The sequence below is a fragment of the Planococcus citri genome, chromosome 3, assembly GCF_950023065.1.
Source record: "Planococcus citri chromosome 3, ihPlaCitr1.1, whole genome shotgun sequence".
NCBI classification, from domain to species: Eukaryota; Metazoa; Arthropoda; class Insecta; order Hemiptera; family Pseudococcidae; genus Planococcus; species Planococcus citri.
In genome coordinates this window covers 27,682,047-27,696,295 of record NC_088679.1, presented here as the reverse complement: position 1 = coordinate 27,696,295, position 14,249 = coordinate 27,682,047, and the positions used below count along the sequence as shown (strand labels likewise).

Sequence of the window (14,249 nt, the reverse complement as noted above, 5' to 3'; positions counted from 1 at the left end):
ATTTCGCGCAAAAGCTTTGCCGCAGCTGTCTAACTTTAATAAGCTTTTCGTCTACCTACCTACTACTTTAAGACGTGCATTTTTATTCTCAGTGTTGCCTCCATTAATGCTATTACGTCTTATGCAAATAGCAGTAGGTATAAGTCTACACGTTGTACGTTCGTATTTCGCCGAGAAAGCGAGAGAAAAAAATTCATTCGATGATACAGTTGATCTTACTATAATATTAAGGCGGTGTCCTATTCCACATCATTACTTTTCTAGCTGCGTACCGTTTTGGTAATACGATTACATAACAGATTAACAGCGTATTTTTTCCTTTTCCCTACGTTTTGGTAGGTACTTGGTAGCTGACTTTATGATTTGTTAATGAGAATTACTTTTGTTTGATCTTAATGAACGTGAAGCTGTGGATGTCGCGAGTATTTCCTTTCTTCAATACAGTAAATCAGATCGGATTTCAGATAAACGAGTACTAGATTAGGAGCTCGACTTGTCAAAGAAGTATGCTTTTTTGAAAACTGAAAATGCTACGCGAACACGTACACGAGGTTTAAACTTATCGTAAGTATGACCAGTACGGTGAAGTTTTACCAACCAAGAAATACGAAACGAGAAGAGAAAAAATCACCCAGCTTCCTCTACCTGTCTAATATTTGCTTGAGATAAAGTCGATTTTCCTCTAGGTTTTTCAAAGCTGATTCTATAAATTTTCTATTCTTATGAATATTACGGTCAATTGGTTGAATTCAGAACAGAATATTATGTACAAAAAGAAACTAATTTTTTGATACTTAGAAGTTGATAAAACGGAGTAAAAAACTTTAAAATCAGGCCTAAATCATAATTCAATACCGGAATTGAATTCCGAAGCGGTCAGATTACAAGAGAGTCACTGCCTGAGGGTGATAGGGAACATCATGGAAGTCGAAATATACCCTCAGAATATACCGTCAACCAAAATCTCAAGTGCTGAAATTCATTTTTCAATTTTTAGAAATTCAAAAAACAGGACAACTCCACGTAAAATTAAACCAACATTGCAAAATAGGTCATTGATTTTTTTTAATGCTTATTTTGCATGTGTGAAAATATTGTAAGTAGAAGTAATCATTAAACCATGACAAATTGGCACAAACCGGAAGACCTTTTTTTGCCAGAGATATAAGCACTTGAAATTTTACAAAATGGCGATGTTCTAAAATGTTGATCGTGGATAGCTCTGGTTCTAATTGCAGTGGGCCTTGAATTGCCCATTCATAAAATAATTAAAGAGCAAACCCAATTGTATTGGAACAAAATATATTTAGAAGGCGTCCATAAGACACAGGTCACAGTCGAAGCGATTTGCGAGACAATACGTAAACTCGTCGAAAAGGTTACAACAAACTCGACTGCCATCATATCTTATCTGCCCGATTTGAATCAACGCGACATAGACGAAAGTCAATCTTTTCAGTAGGTAGGTACCCGAACAATTTTCAAAAAAATTAAAAATTTCGTTTCATTTGCGAAAGGACCAGCAAAAATTATACCCATCCATTTGCGACTATTGCAGACCACGAAAAATCTTAAGCACTGAAAACAATATACAAAAAACTACAATGATGCTGCAGGCCAAGGAAGAAGAACAGACTTATTCGATCATATTCAGCGATGAAATGTTCATTCGTGATTGACGAAGTCACATAATAAAACCACCCTCCTAATGCCATGACACATCATTAATCAATTCATCATATCACAAATATATACCCCGGAACTACCCCCAAAGGCCAAAATGATCCAACATTCATCGACTTATATCGGAAATTCATTACTTGATTTTGCAATGTCAGTGTCATTAACCCTTTCGAGGTTCTCATATAACTAGTTTGAAAGAACCCAAATTGAAGATCTGGTGAGTTTATCGCAACTCATAAGGCAAAATTCCTCTCTGGACATTAGTAACTTATTTAGGAAATACGGATTGCATTTTTTTTGCGTTTTCATTTTTTTTTTTCACCTAAAAATTTATTAGTTTCATGTTTGTAAAGTATTTTTAGTTACAGTTATTTCATAATTTACACACTTTTTTTTCCATTCCATAGCACATTTTTCAAGTCGCAAATAGGCTAAAACTTTTTTTCTAACTTCCGTTATTTCAACGTGAAAATTTTCTTTAGATATGATTTTTTTTCTGTTTTGTAACTTTGGAATGATACCTTATGAAGTTATGATGAACTCGCCAGATCTTCAATTTGGGTTCACTCAAACTCCGAAAACTTCGAAAGGGTTATTGTACGTCTACGTATCAAAGGAAATTCAAGAAAGGTAAAATTTGAAAGTAGTGAGTGTACTGAAATAGGACACTGTGTTGGATAACAGATCGAAGTTCTTCGAAGTTTTATGCGTTTTGTGCAGACTGATGTTTAGTCCAAACTCCAGACTTGGTTTGAATCATGTTCAAAAGTAAAAAATCAGTGATCTGCTACGGAATATTAGGTCAATGCTCCACAGGGAATTGGCAAGTTTTTTCAATCATCTCCATGAAATAGAAAAAAAGGAACAAACTGTCCCCCTCTGTAATTTCTTTAGATTATTGTCGGTTACTGCACATTTACCCGAACCCGAAGGTTCAAAGTAATATTCACACGAATACTTGATATAATACGGATTGTATTTGTCTGAAAATCGAAGTCCTGAGCACTGTTAACCTGGAATTGAATATTCTCTCGAAACTGAGGAAATGAGCTGATATTGCCCTGAATTCATAACCTAATAAATTTCGAATATTTGAAGACACTAGCAAACGACCCAGCTTCTACCAAAAAGTAAGATAATTTTTGTCACTGGATTTTGAATTGAACAAAGATTAACTAGTTGAACGACTGGCTTAGGCAATGCAGCAACCGGTCTATCAAGACATTGTATCCAAGCCTGCAGAAATCTTTAACACTTGACCAGCTGCAGTTCTATTTTCCATTGTGGAAGCTGCCCACATAAATTATTCATGGCAAAAGCTTTTACTTCTATCTTGGCCAGGAGGTCTACTGAAAAGTACAGGTCGAGAGGCTTCAAGTCTGATACAATGATCCTTTGTAGTTTCCTATGGCATTCATACCCATTACCCACCCACAAAGTCGAACAACGACGATGTACTCGCAATTGTGTAACAGATGAGTAGAAAATCCATCTACATCAAGAACATGCACATGGAGACTTGATCCCCACCTTTGCCACGTAACAGTGCCACTTAGTGCCACTTATCAAAGTGGACTGCATCTGTGTATCACACAGATTATATTATGGGAAGGCAAGTTACAATCACCGATAAGGAGTAATCCCTTCGATTACTTCATGTCAAATTACCATTCACCTCCACCATTAAATCAATGAGTGGAATGGGAGCAGCTGGTAAAAATATACCTTGTACATACATAGCTACGTATGTACTTATCCCGATATTAAAATGAATAAACTCTCTTCATCAACCCATCACAGATGAGACACAATAGTTCTGAAAATTTGAATCGGAAGAAGCCAACTCAACCTGTACTCTGCATTGACACCGGCTCTAGATTCAGAAGCAGCAATCCCCCCCCCAACGTTTCAGCAGCTGAAATGAGCTTCGGCAAGTGTCAAGGTGGCACTCTAACATAGCATTCAAAACATTTACTTTACAAGCAATGAGAAGAACGTCGCAGCAGGATACAAATTAAGATCTTTAAAAAATTCATCTAACGATATCACCTTGTGATTTGAAATTGAATTAGGTATTCAGGTCCGTAAAACTTGAATTCTAGGACTTGGAAAATATTATTATCTATCAGGGTTTGCAGTGCTTAGGATTTCAATTTTCAGAGTTCATCAATTTATAGGAAATGTACAGTAACGCGCAGAATTCTAATCAAATTTCATTTTCCCCTAATCTAATGGTTTCCGTAATATTTATAATTATGATAAATTCGATGATTTGTGATGAATGAGTCCAGCCTTCAGAATTTGTAAAAATTTCATGTGAGGAGCTCATTGCAAAAGTAGCCCTTGTCACATGAACCTATGCAATCTCTAAAGCTCTCCCTTGAGCGTACCCAGTATCATGAATGTAAACTTTATAAAGCAATTCCTCTCGGGGCTAATCAGGGTAGACCAACTTGACGGTCATTTCATCATTACAACATGATCTCCGCAGTTGGCAATAGGTGCAATCGAGTGAAAAGGGTCTAAAAGTTCATGTGACAAGGGCTACTTTTGTAATGAGCTCCTCATGTCATTTCTTCATTTTTCTTTTGATTTCAAGCCTTTACAGCTAACTTGAACTTATGGTCTTTCATCCAATAGCTTAAAAGTAATCAATCAAGAACGATGAACATCTCAACAAGAGATCTGTAATACACCTTCTTTCATCACTTGACCTGCAAAAAGGTGAAAAACACCCGCACCATCATAGTCATTTGCACCTTCTATACTCAAGCGTGGCCTGCAATAGTAGTACAATATTAGAAGTTCTGAACCATAGAATGCCAAACTAGAGAAAGATAACATTTTTTTAAATTTAATAATAATAATGTCAGAGCAAGTAAATATTTCAGATCAAACAATGAAAAATGAAAATCGGACCAACAAACAATACCATGTTAAATTTTCAATTTTCGGATTTTCTGGCATTCAAAAAATATCCATAGAAGGGTTCAAAATCAAAATTCACAACTTGAAAACTCGTATCGACCATTCTTATGGCCTCAAAGATCAACTCAAGAAGCACTCACTCAAAAACGAAAAAATATTATTCATAATGAATGAATCTACGAAAAAAGCATAAAAATTTATAAAAAAGGTTCAAAATGAAATTCAGCATTTTAAAATTTTGATTATCTATTTACTATCTTTGTGACTTTCTCGGTTGATTGAAGCACAATTTCTCAAAATCTGTTCTCGTAAGTTCAAATCTACAATTTGCCCAAAATAATACAAGAGCAGCAAAGTCGATCAAACATGGATAAAAAAACACACACACGACTCACACGAGGCAAATTTCATAAAAAAAAAAATGAGGGTAATAAAAAAAGAAAACACATTTTACGGAAAAAAAATTGATAAAAATTACTATTTCAGTATAGTACCTAACCGGATCCCATTCAAAAATAATAGTGATTTTTACTCAGCCAAAAAATAGATTTTACCTGTAAAATTAGGTAAAATTTATTACTCTCATAGTAAAATTTACTAATCTCATAGTAAAAATCACAATATTTTTGAATGGGATCCGGTTACTGTTTGAAATAGTAAAAATTATCCATATTCCGTGTTGGATATCAAATCTACCTTATCGTAATAATGTCAAGAATCCCTGATGTTTCACAAAAGAATATCTGTAATTTTTGTGATCCATAAAAATGTTGACTATCTGCCTTCCTCTTCCTTCAAGTGAATTTTTTTCACCAGTCAAAAAATCTACGCAGCCAAAGCTGCTTGTTCTCTAGGCTCTCTGTGTACTCCAGCCTGTCAATGCTGCTGATAGCTCTTATATGCTCCCTATGAACATTATCTTCTGCCAAAACTACTTGCTCTCTGTACATTCCAGGAGCATTACATACACAATCAACCAGCACTTGTGCTTTAAACATCCAACATGCCATATCCAATTGGCACCCAGGACAAACCATAAGGATAACGAATCATTAAAAAACTCATACATTGTAGTGAAAGATATGAAATTGAGGAGAGGAAGATCGAAACCAAGTGACACAGCGAGCACTCCAAAAACTGCTGTCTTCGTGGAACTGGATTGATTGAACATTACAAGTACGATGACTGCATATGTCGATAAAGCTGTTTGTAGCATTAGAAGCGATCTATCCACTACTTCAGTAACGAAATGTGCCTCGAGTTTCTTTTCCAAGTCTGGATTCTCAAGGAATGTTTCATTCAAATTACCTGGAGAAGTGGAGATGTATCATAAGGTATCATGCAATATTGCCATTGTACGAATATCCAAATCTGCAGGCTCTAGCAAAATCCCAAACTGTATACCATCTACTTGAGTGATCTTTTCATGTTTATGTAATAAAGCGAGTATGTTTATCACAATGATTAAACCAAGTACGATTGAAAGACGTACGTTGTATTTGCGTATTTCATCTCCGTTTTGACTTCTTATAAAAAATGCGAGAACTGAGCTAATTTTCTACTGAATTTTACGTGACTTATTAACGCAACATCCACTGACTGTTTGCTCCTACCAGTCCTACCTTCAAGTGTCCTCTTCCGATTTGAACACCACCAATTTTTTTTGCAAAGAGCATGAACTAAAATCGTCATGATAATAATATCAGCAACCCAAATTGAAGATTTCAGACAAATTTTCGAAAATCCAAAAAAGATTATTTTGGGCGATGGTGCTTATTCAATAAAAATGATTATTGATCAAAATAAATCCTGAAACAAATATCAAACCTCTAAAATTTTTGGACAGCTAAAAATCGAGTTATGACAGAAGTATTCTCTACTTGTTCAACGAGTATATATTTACGTACATTCAAACCGATTTCTAGGCAGACATCACGGTACGATTTCACTGAATTTAGTCGGTGGCCCCTTCGATAAATTTTTTGCAAAAATGACATCTGTGCAGAAAGTGTCACATACGAGGTATTGAAGGCGCCACCGATGATGTTCGAGTTTTTCCCCTCACGAATATACCTACTACTGCTGAAGTGCTGATCAAAAAAATATTCGAAGCGTTCATTTGGAAATCGCGTGAAATACGAAAAAACTCGTTGAACCGATCAATAATATTGAGCCATCTCGATTTTTAGTAGGTAGGTAACCCAAATTAATTTTTACACTTTCTGCAATTCAAAAATTCTGAAGAAATAAAAAATTACGCTAGAGACTTCAGAATGACTCAAAATAGTGACATTCGGCTCGAGAAGTAAATTAATTTCAGGACCAATTTTCATTATTTTAATCAAAAAATCATAATTTTTGGATTTTTAAAAGTTCGCCAAAAACTGACAAATAGGTTATTTCTATTTTTATTCAGGACGGAGACGTTGATTCAAAATTTAGATAAAATATTCAATAATTTTTTCATACTAAATCAAAATGACTCACGATAACGATTGCCAAGATGTAGTCGTGTCGTTTTCGTCTCATTATTCCTTCGCGGCAATTTTGTTATTCATTTTAACGAAAAAGATGATGAAGTCAAATTTTAAGAATCTAGAAATGATTCACAATTTTGTTCATGAATTATTAGAATGATCGCAATACCGGATTATTCGTAAATTTTCCTTTTCTCTTCTGAAGTATGTATTATCAAGTAGGTATTTGACCTTTTTGTTGAAGAGAATTGTCCATACAATTTAAAAGGATAAATTTGAAATAAAATTGAGATCTTAGTTAAAATAATTAATTCTACGAACGTAAAAAAGTAAAAAAGTTCCTCCAACGAAGCGCTACCTACAGAAGTAAATTCGTACAACGATTTGAATCAGCCAATCAAATGGTTTGTTTTGATTCTGTCATTCTGTCTTTTCAGGTCAAGTGCAAGGTTACATTAATGTTTTGTTTTGCGAATCAGCTGTTTGAACACAGATAATTACCCGTCAAGGATTCTATCACGAGAATATTCAAAATTAATTTTAAAATTATAAAGGTTGAAAGAACACAAAACGAAATCATTAATTATTCTGTCAAAAAATTCGAGTTTTTACCACACGACGACGTATAGTATGAAAAGAACCATTTTAAATACATCTTGTACGTCTGCATGTCGATTATTATACATGTAGTATTTTTGAAACACAGCAGGCAAGAAGGTAACAGAGGCCGGTTTCCTACACGCTGAGAGCTATTTAAAGGGATACTATATAATTTGCATTGACAATGTGAAAGCAATTCTATTCAACGGTAATGCATTTCCTTTCAAAATACAGGTATATCGAAGAGGAATGTATAGAAGAACATCTTGTTTCATGACGAAATCGCATCACTAAGGTATCATTAAAGTACGTCGTGGCTGAGGTACTTTTTGGGAGGAAAAATTAAATTTCAAACGATAATGGCCATCGGCCTTTGAGAGTTCGTTTCATTTTTCCGAAACATAGACAGTTGTAATTTCGTTCTTCAATATAATAACAGTTTTTTAGGGACATCGATGGGTTTATTTATAGCCTAGAACTTAAACAATGGACCTAAACATGTATTCTACCACCACTCGAAATAGTCTTTAGAAAAAGTACAACTCTACACAGTATCGTGACAAGAATAATTAGTATCACGGTCAACATCTCATCTCTAACAGTTTACTCCGCGCGTTTGCAATCCGCTGACCTATTTTGTACGAAGTATAACGTAGCTCTGTTTTCCATCAGATTGAAATATTTTTGTAGTTTTTCTCAGTGTTTGTGGTTGGTGATTCACTTCGAAAAATCAAAATAATCGGTGAGTTAGTTCATGTAGCTTAGTACTGGCATCTTTGATAGGTAAAAATCATGGAGAAAATTTTTATAAATGTTACCTACCTAATAGATGAAAACAATTAAAATTAATTTTAAATGAATTAGATCATACACAGAACTCATTTGTACTCATGTTTCATTGAAGTGTTTGGAATCTAATTATAATGAATTTATGACAAACTGATTCCAGAAAATGGCTTCATTGTTACATGACGTTGATACACCAACCAAACAAGCTACGTTTGCTATGGCTTGTTTCTGGTCTCCGGATTGCATTTTTGGTGTTCAAAAAGGCGTTATTAGAACACGAGTAGGTTACAGCGGAGGCACAGCACAAAATCCAACGTATCGGAAACTGTAAGATAAATTTTTGACTCACAAATTCGAACAAGTAGTAACATAATCGATTATAATTTTGACAGAGGAGACCATACCGAGTCAATCCAGATCGATTACAATCCCAATGCAATTGAATACAAAGAATTACTCGATATTTTCTGGAAGAATCACGACCCAACTTCCAAGATGAAGAGACAAGTAAGCATACATCGTCACAAATCAAAATGATTGGCTTTTCAATGTGCTATTCGCACCGTGATTTTCCTTTTCGATTTCAGTACACATCGTTGATTTTTTATCACGACGAAGAACAGAAACAAATTGCTGAGAAATCATTCAAAGAAAAAGAAAATGAAGCTGGCCAACCTCTGGTGACAGAAATCTTACAAGCCAGCACATTCTACGATGCTGAAGAGTAAGATTGCATTATTTAGTTATCTTTATACCTATTGGCTATTACCTATTAGAGTGGATGGCGAGAAAAAAATGTGGGAGGATTTTTACCAAAAAAAGTTTCAGTTTTTTTCTAAAAATTGGAAAGAAGTAGAGTACTTTTACTTTTAAAAATGTAAAAAGCTTCACTTTTCGATAAAAAATTGCTAAGAAAAAATGATTTACTCATTTGCTAATAATTCCAAAAATTGTTATGATTACTGAAGATTTTCACTTTTTTCAAAAATTATTTAAGTCTCGTTTTTTGCCAAAAATCACCCAAAAGTATCTCTGTTTTGCCAGTAATTCCCAAAAAGTAGGTACTCATTTTTGATGAAATTGTCAAAGTCTTGCATTTATTCAAAAATGGTTGTTTTTTTTTTTGCTTTAGAAAAAGAAGTCACACTTTTTCTTCAAAAATTGTTCAAAAGTCTCGTATTTTCATTAGAAATTACCAAAAAGCTCTTCCTTTTGTAGAAATTGTGAAAGTCTCGCTTTATTTTGACACCTTTTGTCCAAAATTCGAAAAAATTCTTATCCAGACTTTATTACCAACAATCACTGAAATATTTTGCGTTTTTGTCAACAAATTTCAAAATAATTCAAATTTTTAAAATTAAAAATGAGAACATTTCAATTTGTAACGTTATGTGCTCTTTTTTGTTGATTTTTTTTCTCAATCAAAATGTTTTGCTCGTGTTTTGTCACATTTTTGGTCGGCCATTTTTTCAAGCTTTGAAGTTACTTTTTGCCCTAAAAACAAAAGTGTGATGGAAGCTTTTCTTTTGATAATATTCTGAACCGAAAATTTTCCAAAAATGTTCTGCGTCACGTTCTTTGAAGTGATTTTCGAAAAATTATGGCATTTTCTTCAAAACAATGACGTTGACAAAGTACAATAATTTTATTGAAAACGCTCATAGCAAGTTGAAAAATTTTCAAGAAGAAAAATTGAGATAGTAAAGATTTGTCAACTCTCGCCTCGCCCTCCCCCCCAAAAAAAACTTTATTAGATTGGCCATAACACCAAAAAAGTGAAAAATTCTGATCATGCCTCTCGAATGGAAAACTGAAATGGTCAAAGTATTTTTGACGTTGCATCCTCCCTTCCACCAAAAAAAATTTGACGAGAACGCTCAAAGACATTAAAAAATTGGAAAATTGATGAGTACTTCCCTTTTTCAATGAATTAAGTCGTTCAAGTGTTCAATTCGCGATTTGAGAATTTTTTTTTCTAAAAAATATTTCGAATTAGCCAAAACACGGAAAGATATGATTTCTGAAACTGGGGAAATATTTTGGAACGCAGTAGTGCCAATTTTTCAGACATTTCTCGACAATTTCAAAACACCGAAAAAATGTCATCAGTAATATTTCTTTCGTTTTTTTGGAAAATGGCAATAATGTCTGAAAAATTAGCATCACTTTATTTCAAAATATTTCCCAGTTTCAGAAATCGTATCTTTTCATGTTTGGACTTGATTAATGCGAAATATTTGAAAAGAAAGAATTTTCAAAACACCGATTCATCCAAAAATGGACGATTTAAAAATTCCCAACAGCTCAATAGAATCCTAAAAGTGATCTTAGATTTTAATGCCAATAGCCTAGCCTAGGTCGACACAAAAACCTCAAATGCTATCTTTTGGAATTGGGCCATTTTTCTCAAAACATCCTCTTCCCTCCACAGACAAACCTGGAGCCAAAATTTTTTCTGATTGAATTTAAACTAAAAATAAACGTTTTTACTGAATTTGGATAAAATTCCCATAAGGTATTTTTTTTTTCGCGATCCACTCAACACCTCATATTTTAATAGGTAAACAACTAGGTATAGATATTTCATCATTTTGTTTACATTTCAGCTATCATCAGAAATACAGATTGCAACAGCATCCTTGGCTTTGCAAGGCAGTAGGCTTGCAATCTGGAACTGATTTTAAACGATCTCATTTGGCTGCTAGATTGAATGGTTACGTTTATGGGCAAGGTACCCTTAAGGGCTTCAACGAAGAAGTTGAAAATCTCGGTTTGAATGAAAATGTGGCTGATTTTGTTCGGACATTGATAATCAAGAACGAGGGACAAGGATTGACTTGTTAAATAGGTAGTTTCGTGTTTTGTGCATCACATTTTTACATCATTCATCATCGTGTCTCTGTATTTAAATAAATATTTTGTAATTTTATGCAACATTCTTCAATTTTCAACGGTTGTTTTTTGTTGAAAAAATCACTACTTTTTGAATACCTTTTTCATCCAAATTTTCAGAAAGCTCTCCTTTCGACCATCCCCCACCCCCACATGTTACATTTTTCACAGGAAAATTTTCAAAAAAAATTTGAAATTGGAAGAAATTTTGTAATACCTGCAAAGTACTTTTTATGTTTCAATAAAAATTCAAAAAAAAACAAGATGCCAATTTCATTGTACACTATTTTTCAGTGATCTGAAGGTTTTTGTTTGAGAGTTTGAATTTTCTCATTTTTTCGCTACCTTTTTGATCAAATTTACTTTTTTTTTCTCACTACTTTCACTACCTGTTAGATACCCTGCAAAATTCAAAAAAATAAAAATGAAAAAAAACCACAGAATGAAAATATTCACATAAGGTATACTAACAAAGAGGACCTTTACAATTCGTCAAGTCGATCAAGTCTTTTGCAGTTTCAGAGTGATCATTTTGACGAAAATTCAAGAGGAAAAATTAGGAAAAATCAAAAAACACGCCGAACTTGAAAAAACAAGTAAGTAATGACGTCATAATCGTGGCGAAACTGCGAAGCATCCTATGTGTTGTGCTTTCGATCCGCTCGTGTTACTTTGACTGACAGCATAATAGAATGCCAAATTGATCATAAATTTAACTACTCGAAACAAATTAGTATACAATACGTTTCGTTGAATAGGATGATACTTCTATTAAAGATTAAGTAATTCAGAGGGAAGAAGTCGATAAAAAAAAGTCATTCAATTTTCTTCTTCATCTCTTCGATAAAAGCTTTTTCAGTTAATACAAGGATACTATAGTTGTATCAATATTTGGCGAATTGGTTGCCGCTAAGAAGGGTTTTTTCTTCTCCGTGTACAACGTCGAATGGCCACGAGCTGCTTAAATGGTTTTCACTAATACTAAGGTATTTGTTGTAATGTCGGAAATGCTCCGTTTTAACGTTTAATACAAGTATATATTTTTTTATATCAATAAGACGACTCGGAATTGGGATAGAGCTGTTCGCTATTTCTATTTCTTTACCTACTAGAAAGTGGTTTTATAATATTTTATTCCCTAAAACGATCGGATCAGATTAGAAGGAAAGAAAACGTACCAAGATTAAAGAAGGATTTCCGTCGGCAGAATTTCTCTACATCGTCGTAGTGAAGCCTCAGTATGAATTGGCAAATGTTTACGTTCGAATAGCTCAAGCCACACAACGATGAGGTGTGGTAAAGATTTAGTCAAACTGGTATACTTATACAGATAGTTTTTGGCTCGAAATTACGCCAGATTTGGGTGACGAAGATGAAAACTTACGGTTAGACTGCTGGGGTTTTCACAACGCTTCGCGTATGCATATTATATGAAACCCGAGGGCTTTCTTTTACATAGTTCGCGATACGATATCGATAAAAACACAGAAGATGAAGAGTATTTATGTCGCTCAAAACAGTGAGACAGAGTAGGTAAACTGTAAAACGATCTGGAATTTTAGGTAAACGCGTAAAGGGAATAAAAGTATAGGTAAGGTATACGACTTTTGGTAAATTTTCCACCTTCGTGAAGATCGAAACTTTTGGAAACTCGAGCCGGATAAATAGTAAATACATACGCGAGAGACTTTAAAAGTCAGTTAAGGGGGTAACGAGGAGGTATACTTTAAACGTTCGAACACCTTTTTTGGTAAGAGATAATCGTCATCTTAATATTTAAATATCTCGAGTTACACGCGAAACCGGAAATGAAAATTCACCGTGTCAAAGGCGAATGTTTTCGGAAACTTTATCGCATAGATACCTGTTCAACTTGCACCTTTTCTCGCTACGACGACGCTGTTTTCGCTATAACCCTTTTGTCGTTGCCGTTGGTTGAAGAAAAGTATATCGAAGAAATTTTCTTCTCGAGTAACTTTTCGCTGGGTTGTATCGCATTTTATAATTTAGCGCGTTCGGCGTTATTAAAGCTGGAGGAAATAAGTCGCGAGGAGTAAATTTTCGATTAACAATGAAAAAACAAAAAAAAAACAAAAATGGGGCGGTGGCTCTGGCGGATTTGCGTATTTTTGCCAAAGTTGGGTCGGCCGGCGCGGCGTCGCGACGTCGTCTGTGTCACGACGCTGCGCGTCGATGTGATTAAAATTAAACGCTGCTGAGATCGTGCAATATTTGGAGAGTTGAGTTTCGTTTAAACGTTTACTCGAATTAGAATATTAATCGTTTTGGGAAGTATAGTTTTTATTCTATGGGTTGGTATTTTTAATTAGATCAGCGCGTAAATTACATCGGTGAGACGGAATTGAAAGAATTATGGCGATGTTTTTCTTCACTGGTGATGTGGAAATGCCAACCTGAAAGGGCAGGTTGGTCGAAGTGAATTTTCAAAACATTCTGTTCAGAGTATACGTCCATCCAATCCTCTGATTATATTAATTTACAATCTCATAAACGATAAAGTTTTCTATTAAACTCGAGATTGTGTACATACATTGCAACGCGAATTTGAGCAGCATCGCAAATTTAAAAAACTGAAAATGAAATTAAAAATATCCAAGTTTGAATAAATTGAATAATTTTTAAATTTTGAACGTAGAAAAGCACAAATTGTCCAAGCCGAATAAGTATTAATTTGTATAACTTTGTTACAATTTCACTAGTAAGTTAATTTTTGTTACTATTTCGTCGAAAATGGTCAAAAAAAAAGTAACTCTGGTCACTTTTTTAAAGATCTGTCGTGTAAAAAAAAGTGCAAAATTTTAGAAAATAATTAATATTTTTACCTTAAAATCCTTTAGAATCATGATGAAAAAAATCGTT

At 34.1% G+C, this 14,249-nt stretch overlaps 2 protein-coding genes across 2 annotated transcripts in view; one reads left to right on the top strand and one right to left on the bottom strand.

Annotated features, from left to right (window-relative positions):
* LOC135838338 (cytoglobin-2-like) overlaps positions 1-14,249 on the bottom strand; it is a 386,622-nt gene that overhangs the window by 278,407 nt on the left and 93,966 nt on the right. The gene's annotated exons all lie outside the window — the stretch shown is intronic.
* Positions 8,223-11,406, top strand: LOC135840431 (peptide methionine sulfoxide reductase-like). The gene is made up of 5 exons (XM_065356964.1): positions 8,223-8,430; positions 8,638-8,804; positions 8,870-8,984; positions 9,065-9,201; positions 11,084-11,406. The coding sequence occupies exons 2-5, from the start codon at positions 8,641-8,643 to the stop codon at positions 11,319-11,321; spliced, it is 654 nt and encodes a 217-aa protein (XP_065213036.1). The 5' UTR covers positions 8,223-8,430; positions 8,638-8,640; the 3' UTR covers positions 11,322-11,406.